Genomic DNA, 9,006 nt, shown 5'->3' on the forward strand with positions numbered 1-9,006 from the left:
CCCTCTGTAGGCCTGCCTCCTCTCTCTTCTTATTGATGTCTTTTATATATCACCTGACTCCAAGAGTTCTGGGCAGTTCACGAAAATAAACACAAGAAAAACAAAATAAAACAAATGACTAAAAACAAACAATTAAAATTTAAAACATTCAGAAATTTTAAAAAGCCTGGCTGGAAAAAAGTGTCTTAAGGGCTCTTTTGATGGATGGCAAAGATGTTAAACCATGAATGTCTATAGTAGGCCTGCTCAAATTAAGCCCCACAGCTGTTTTTGGACTACAACTCCCATAATATAAAGTTAACCTACTTCACAGGGTTGTTGTAAGGAGAAACTCAAGTATGTAGTACACCGCTCTAGGCTCCTTGGAAGAGCGGGATATAAATGTAAAAATAAAAATAAAAATAAAAATAACCACCAGCCACAGTGGTCCACAGTCAGGGATGATGGGAATTTTAAGCCAACATCTGCAGGAGGGCCAAAGTTGAGCAGCCTTGGTCTACAGGAAGCACATTGCACAGCCTAGGAGTGACAACAGAGCAGGCCCACTCCCGTCACTGCCAGACGGATCAGCGGCATCCGGAGATGGACTTCTCTCGATGTGCGATGGGGATCATGCAGAAGTAGGTCCTCTCCTGGGTAACCTGGCCCTACACTGTTTAGGGCTTTAATGGTAATCACCAACACTTTGTATTTGGCCGGGAAACCTATTGGTAGCCAATGCAATTGCTTTAAAACAGGCATAAGATGGTCTCCCTGAGACACCCCAGGGACCAATCTAGCTGCTGCATTTTGAACCAACAAAAGTTTCCGAACGACGTACAAAGGCAACTCCAAGTAGAGCGCATTCAGTAGTCAAGCCTAGAGATCACCAGGCTAGATCTCACTGGGATGGTAAAGCTGAGATTAACAACTTTTGCCAGCTGACATGAATGAATGTATGATGAACCCACATACTTGGCACATTGGGAACTAAATGGCAGGAAGAAGCATTCTAAATGTAGCCTCCTTCCCAACATGCAAACATTTCTTTTGCGCAATAGTCAGTAACTCTTGGTTTGTGTTTGTGTGTAAGTGAGAAAGAGTTCTGTGCACACACTGACTTGATGCTGCTGCCCAGGACATAACTCTTTCCACTCATCAGTTCTAAACATGAGAGGGAACACTGCTGCCCACCACAGCTCCTCTGTCCCCACCCTTCTTCTTTCGGAGTGGGGGAGAGGAGGGGTGGCTAGAAAGTCTCTGCTCCACTCTACTCTACAACTACTTTGGGAAGGGGAAGGGGAAGGGAGATGCAAGCTCCATCTACATTAAAAACATGTATATCCTTCCAGGTGTGAATTCTTTCATCTTGTGTAATGTGGGAGCTAGGATTGAAGCTCTTTCCACACTCTAGGCATTTGTATCATTTTTCTCCTTTGTGAATTCCTTGGTGTTTTGCAAGGACTGATCTCTGTCTAAAGCTCTTTCAACACTCCAGCCATTTACGTGGTTTCTCTCCTGTGTGAATTCCTTAGTGATTCTTAAGATCTCAGCTCCAACTGAAACTCTTGTATTCCAGTGTGTATTCCTTGTTGTTTCTTAAGATTTGAGCTACAAATGAAGCTCTTGAATTCCTGTGTGAATTTCTTGGTGTTCCTTAAGACATCCTCTTTGACTGACGCTCTTTCCACACTGAAAGCATCAAAATGGTTTCTCTCCTGTTAGAATTCTTTCATGTTCTCTAAGAACTGAATTCATGTTCTTTAAGGTAGGGAAGAGAGCTGGTCTTGTGGTAGCAAGCATGACTTGTTCCCTTAAGCTAAGCAGGATCCACCCTGGTTGCATACGAAAGGGAGACTAGAAGTGTGAGCGCTGTAAGATATTCCCCTTAGGGGATGGAGCCGCTCTGGGAAGAGCATAGAGGCTCCAAATTCCTTCCCTGGCATCTCCAAGATAGGGCTGAGAGAGATTCCTGCCTGCAACCTTGGAGAAGCCGTTGCCAGTCTGTGTAGACAATACTGAGTGAGATGGACGTATGGTCTGACTCAGTATATGGCAGCTTCCTATGTTCTTCCTAAGGTTGAAGCTCTTTCCACACTCCAAGCATCGTAATGGTCTTTCTACTGTGTGAATTTTTCCATGTTCTCTAAAAACTGAGCTCTGAATGAAGCTCTTTCCACACTACATGCATTTACAGTACATGGTTTCTCTCCTGTGTGAATTCCTTGGTGTTCGTTAAGATCTCCCCTCCAAGTGATGATCTTTCCACACTAAGCATATAAATGGTTTCTCTCCTGTGTGAATTCTTTTATGTTGTGTAAGGTTTGTGCTCTTATTGAAGCACTTTCTACACTCCAAGCATCTAAATGGTTTCTCCCCTGTATGCATTACTTGGTTTTGTCTAAGATGAGAGTTCTGAATAAAGCTCTTTCCACACTCCAGGCATTTAAATGGTTTATCTCCTGTGTGAATTCTTTGATGTTTTCTAAGATGTGAACCATGATTGAAGCTCTTTCCACACTCCAAGCATTTAAATGGTTTCTCTCCTGTGTGAATTCCTTGGTGTTCTCTTAGATGTGAGTTCCGACTGAAGCCCTTTCTACACACCAAGCACTTAAATGGTTTCTTCTCCCTTCTCTTCATTCCCCAGTGACATTTAAGCCACAATTTATAACCAATGCTATTCTCACAGGAGATGGGCTTCCTCTTTTGCTTTCCCTTCTCTATTTCTTCTTGGATTGGAGTTTCTTGGCAGTTACCAGCATGAACAGGAGTTTCATTCTTCCTTTCATTGCTTTCTATTGTTGATTTTCTCTGTTGTCCTTTCTTTTTACATCTTGCTCTTTCTACTAGTGACCTGCATGCTTCTCCTTCAGTCTTGATTTTCCACCCATCCCCTGCTAGGAGAGAGAAAAGAAGCATAGTATAGATTGCAGGGAGAAAAGAAGGGTTTTTAGCAAACCTCCGTTCCAAAAGAGAAGAAGGCAACACATTTAACCGAGCAAATGAGACCCGAAATTTAGAAAAGTGCAACGTTGTTAAGTAATTTGCACCTCTATCTCCCCTAGGTGGCAAAATCTCAAAATGCAGAGGGGAACAAGTCCTGTTGGCCAAAGACATTAGTTCCTGACGTTCAGTATCATGCAACTGGAGAAATAGTATTTCCTTCACCTTATTCCATTCCCGAGTGAGAAGTTCAAAAGGAGAAAGGCCCAGTTGCATTATTTTGTTATTTACATATGTTAGCCAAGGGTTGGGCATTAAATGAAGAATGGTGTGGTGTAGATTGGATTTGGCTTCCCACCCAGCCCTGAAGTTGAATGGGTTGCTGTGAAGGAGCACTGCGCATGATGGGAGCTAGCCTCTATTATCCTAAAAGCGGGAGCACCACCTTCACAGCATCCACCGGACCTGCCCCTCACCAATTCCCTAATCCAGCAGAGAGTGGTGGCAGCCAGGGCCGTCCTTAGCTTCTGTCTCGCTGCTGTCCTGAACTTCCGGCTTGGGGCTCTAAGTTGTGCGGCTGAGGGAGCGCGCATAGAGGTGTAGCTCCCTGCTCAGCCCATTCCAGCAGCTACACAGGTTGGCTGATATGCAACCTGCATCTGTTTCTTGAGATAAATGACCTCAGAACAGTGGTACATAGGCTGCTAACCTCCAGACTGGATTACTGCAATGCACTATAGGTGGGGCTGCCCTTGGTACAGAATGCGGCTGCTATGTTGGTCTCTGGGTCATGTAGGAGAGACCATATTACTCCTGTTTTGAAAGATCTACACTGGCTGCCAATAAGTTTTGGGACAAAATACAAGGTGCTGGTTATAACCCATCAAGCCCTAAATGGCTTGGGCTCTGGGTATTTAAGAGAACCTCTTCTTCATTATGAAGCCCCTGATTGAGATCATCAGGAGAGGGTCATCTGCAGTTGCCAGTGGCTCGTTTGGTGGCTTCTTGGGGATGGGCCTTCTCTGCTGCTGCCTCGAATCTTTGGAACATGCTCCCTGCTGAAATAAGAGCCTCCCCATCTCTGACAACTTTTTAAAAGTCTTTAAAGACGTATTTATTCACCCAGGCTTTTAATGAATGAATGAATGAATGAATGAATGAATGTACTAGAGACATTTACTATACCGCCCACTCCGAAGACTCTGGGCGGTGTACAACAACAGGCAAAGACCGTAACAGCTTCCAGGCATCAAGAAAGCACAGAAACAGCATCCCCAAAATGGTCTGGGATGGCAATATACAGCTGAGTATCATCAGCATATTGATGAAATCTCACCCCAAACTGGGAAATGACCTGACCCAGCGGCTCCATATAGCTGTTAAAGAGGACAGGGGCAAGAACTGAACTCTGGGGAACTCTATAAAGGAGTGGCCATGGGTCAGAGCATCTGTCCTCAATGCATACCAACTGGACACGCCTGCTAAGGTAAGAACGGAATGACTGTAAGATAGTGCCCCCAATACCCAACCCACACAGGCGGTCAAGAAGGATAGCGTGATCGATAGTGTCAAAAGCCACTGAGAGATCTAAAAGGACCAAGAGAGGGACACTACCCCCGTCAAGGTCCCGAAGAAGGTCATCTACCAGAGCGACCAGTGCTGTCTCTGTGCTATGCGGAGGCCTGAAATCCGACTGATAAGAATTAAGATAACTAGTTTCTTCCAAGATCCTCTCAAGCTGGGCACATACAACCTTCTCTAACACCTTCACTGAAAAAGGGAGGTTGGAGATCGGTCTATAGTTGTCAAGGACCTCAGGGTACAGGGAGGGTTTCTTCAAGTGAGGGTGAACTATCTCCTCCTTAAGGGCTGCTGGCACGAAACCCTCACATAGCGAGGAGTTAAGCAACTCCCGTAGCCAAGAATTTTTTGGCATTTTGAAATTTGTATTAGTTTTACAATATAAGTAAACATTGACTTCCCGCTTACCAGTCTGCACGGTTCATATTAGCTATACAAATCTACCATTGCTATAATAATTCAAAACAAATATACTCCACATTGCAAACTCGATTTTCCCCTGCCCAACCTGCTGCTGTTACTCAATTTCAAACCCTGCTGAAAGGTCCATATTGGAAAAATAGTTCTTTGAGTGAAATAAGAATGGTTCCCAATCTTCTTTGAAACATTCCAAGTTTTCATCCCTTATGAGTGCTGTAAGTTTTGCAATCTCAGCGTATTCCAAATTTTTTAACAATCAATCTTCTTTTGAGGGCATTTTATTATCTTTTCATTTCTGCGCATATACTATTCTAGCCACCATGGTTGCATACATAAAAAATGTTAAGTTTCTTCTGGAGAACTCTCCTTGCGTTATTCCCAGCAGGAAGGATTCTGGCCTCTTAGGAAATGTCATTTAAAAATTTTTCTTCAACTCATATATCATATCCCAAAAGGCCTCTGCCTTCCCGCATAACTACCACATAGGAAAAAAGTTCCTTCACATTGTCCACATTTCCAACATTTGTTTGAAACATTTTTATACGTTTATGCTAATTTTTTCGGTGTCAAATACCACCTGTACATCATCTTATAATAATTTTCTTTTAAAGTATTAACATGCAGTGAACTTTAAATCAGCTTTCCATAATTTTTCCCAAGCTGCCATATCTATATTATGACCCACATCTTGAGCCCATTTTATCATAGTCGTTTTAACCACTTCATCTCTTGTCTCCTCCAAAAGCAACAACTTATACATCTTAGAGACTAATTTTTCATCATTTTCACACAACTCCTTCTCGAATCTCGACATTTGATCCTCAAATCCAACTGTAAGATCCTTCTTATAAATTCCATTTAGCTGATGACACTGAAACCAGTTACTAACCAAATTTTGTACTTCGTTTAGGTTTTTTAATTTACAGCCCTTCTCTTGAAAACATAACAGATCCCTATAGGTACCCCATTCAGATTGCATATTTGTCTCTTTACATGCTAAAGCTTCAATCGGGGATACCCATAATGGAGTTTTATATTCCAGCCATTTTTTGTATTTTACCCACACTCCCATTAGACTCCTTCTTACATAATGATTAAGAAAATCTTTATGCACTTTGCTTTTATCGTACCACAGATATGAATGCCAGCCAAACCTATCAAATCCTTCCAGATCAAGTATTCTGGAATTTCTTAATGTTATCCATTCCTTTAACCACGTCAAACAAACAGCATCAAAATACAGCCTTAAATCCGGCAGGGTAAGACTACCTCTTTCTTTAGCATCTGTTAAATTTTTAAATTTAATTCTTGGTCTTTTCCCTTGCCAAACAAATTTAGATATGTCCTTTTGCCATTGCTTGAAACAGGTTAACATATTAATTATAGGAATAGTCTGAAAAAGAAACAACATTTTAGGTAAAACATTCATCTTCACAGCTGAAATTCTTCCCATTAAAGATAAGTTCATTCTAGTCCATCTTTGCAAGTCAGTTTTTACTGTATTCCATATTTTGATATAACTATTTAAAAACAACAAAGAGTTTTTGTTTGTCAGCCAGGCACCCAAATATTTGATTTTCTTTTCCACTTTCAATTCGCTTATTTCATAAAGTCTATCGCTGGATTTCTGGTCCATATTTTTTATCAGCACCTTCGTTTTACTCTTATTTATATAAAACCCAGCCAATTGGCCAAATTGTTGTATTTTTTGCAAGAGTCTTCCGATGTTCTCTAATGGATTTTATAGAAAAAACACCACATCATCCGCAAAGGATCTGAGTTTATACTCCTGTTTCCCTACTTTCGGGCCTTGTATTTGGTCATCTTCTCTGATATTTCTACAAAGCACTTCCAGAACTAATATAAAAAGTAATGGGGAAAGTGGATAACCTTGTCTAGTTCCTTTTTGTATTTTACAATTATTTGAGAGTTCCCCATTTATAATAATTTTAGCATATTGCTCCGACTATATTGTCTTAATGGCCCTAATAAAATTGTTACCAACTCCAATTGCATCCACTAGCCTCCACATAAGCTGCCAGGAGACATTGTCAAATGCTTTCTCTGCATCCAGAAAGATCATAGCTATCTGTTTATCGTTGTGTTTTTCATAATACTCCAATACATTCAGGACTGTTCTCACATTGTCTCTTAATTGTCTTTTTGGCAAAAACCCTGCTTGATCTTCATGAATAAAAGCTCTTAGTACAACCTTCATTCTCCTTGCCAAAATGGCAGCAAAAATTTTATAATCATTATTTAACAGTGAGATTGGCCTGTAGTTCTTGACCTGCGTTAGATCTGGATCTGGTTTTGGAATTACTGCAATGTTGGCATACTTCCAAGACTCTGGCATAATTCCTCTTTGCAAAATATCATTCATCGTCCATTGCAAAGGCTGTAATAATTGATCTTTAAAAGACTTGTAGTATGAAGCTGGTAGACCGTCGGGCCCTGGCACTTTATTAGCTTTGCTTTGGTTTATTACTTCCGTTATTTCCATTATTGATATCGGTGCATTCATAATTTCTATATGGGCCTTGGAAAGTTGTGGAATATTTTGTGTCTTCAAAAATTTATCGATTTTTATATCTTCTACTTTGTTTCCTTTATATAATTCAAAGTAATATCTGAAGGATTCCCTTTTTATTTCCCTTTCATCATAGGAACTACGCGGGGATGGCTAGGCTGGGAGCAGCCGCTTCTGTACAGCACAAGGAGGATCCAGTTGACTTCCCATTCAGAGAAACTAACTTGAGCAGCAAGGAGAGTGTTCACCACCTTGAAACACAGTGTGGAGAATGGCACCAACATACTTCAGCTAGGGAACAGACTTTTTAGTGTGAAAATACCAGCACCAAAGTTTCTATGTCTGCTCCTCCTTTAAAAATGGAATCATTCCAAATGATCTCATAACATAAGCTTCCCTAAGCTTTACATACTATCTGTTTATTATGAAACTAGGCAGGGGCAGTGACCAGATTGGTGGGCACTGATATGGGCATACGCCCTCTGTAGGCCTGCATCCTCACTCTCACTGTATTTTATATACCACCTAACTCCAAAGGCCCTACACAGTTAACAAAAATAAACACAAGGAAAAAAACCACGAGTAAAAACAGCAATTTAAAAATTTAAAAAGTTCAGAAATTTTAAAAAGCCTGGATGAAAATATGTGTCTTAAGGGCTCTTTTAAGGGATAGCAAAGATGTTAAACCATGAATGTCTACAGAAGGCCTGCTCAAATTAAGCCCCCCTGCTGGTTTTGGACTACAACTCCCATAATCCACAGCCATTGTGGACAACAGTCAGGGATGATGGGAATTGTAGGCCAACATCTGCAAGAGGGCTGAAGTTGAGCAGCTCTGGTCTACAGGGAGCACACTGCACAGTTTAGGAGTGACAACAGAGCCCTAAACTGTTTAGCGCTTCAATGGTAATCACCAACACTTTGTATTTGGCCAGGAAAACTTTTGGTAGCCAACTGCTTTAAAAGAGGCATAAGATGGTCTCCCCAAGACACCCTAGGGACCAATCTAGCTGCTGCATTTTGAACCAAGGGAAGTTTCTGAACGACGTACAAAAGGAACCCCCGGTAGAGCGCATTACAGTAGTCAAACCTAGATTTCACTGGGATGGTAAAGCTGAGATTAACAACTTCTGCAAGCTGACATGACTGAATGTATGATGAACCCACATACTTGGCACATTGGGAACTAAATGGCAGGAAGAAGCTTTCTAAATGTAGCCTCCTTCCCAACATGCAAACATTTCTTTTGCGCAATAGTCAGTAAACCATGTGTGGGTCTGTGTGTAAGTGAGTAAGAGTTCTGTGAGCACACTGACTTGATGCTGCTGCCCACTTAAGCAAAACTCTTTCCACTAACCGATTCTAAACATGAGAGGGAACACGGCTGCCCACCACAGCTCCTCTGTCCCCACCCTTCTTTTTTCGGAAGTGGGGGAGAGGAGAGGGGTGGCTAGAAAGTCTCTGCTCCACTCTCCTCGACAACATGTTTGGGAAGGGAAAGGGGAAGTGAGATGGAAGCTCTATCTACATGAAAAACATGTATATCCTTT

At 41.6% G+C, this 9,006-nt stretch overlaps 1 protein-coding gene across 1 annotated transcript in view; it reads right to left on the reverse strand.

Annotated features, from left to right (window-relative positions):
* Window positions 1–1,258: 1,258 nt before the first annotated feature.
* LOC128347566 (zinc finger protein 519-like) overlaps window positions 1,259–9,006 on the reverse strand; it is a 30,736-nt gene continuing 22,988 nt past the window's right edge. Inside the window, exon 2 of the mRNA XM_053302526.1 lies at window positions 1,259–2,876. Coding sequence (XP_053158501.1) covers window positions 2,215–2,622 — 408 coding nt within the window. The 5' untranslated portion in view covers window positions 2,623–2,876 and the 3' untranslated portion in view covers window positions 1,259–2,214. The remainder of the gene's footprint in view (window positions 2,877–9,006) is intronic.

This window comes from Hemicordylus capensis, chromosome 2 (genome assembly GCF_027244095.1).
Source record: "Hemicordylus capensis ecotype Gifberg chromosome 2, rHemCap1.1.pri, whole genome shotgun sequence".
NCBI lineage: Eukaryota > Metazoa > Chordata > Lepidosauria > Squamata > Cordylidae > Hemicordylus > Hemicordylus capensis.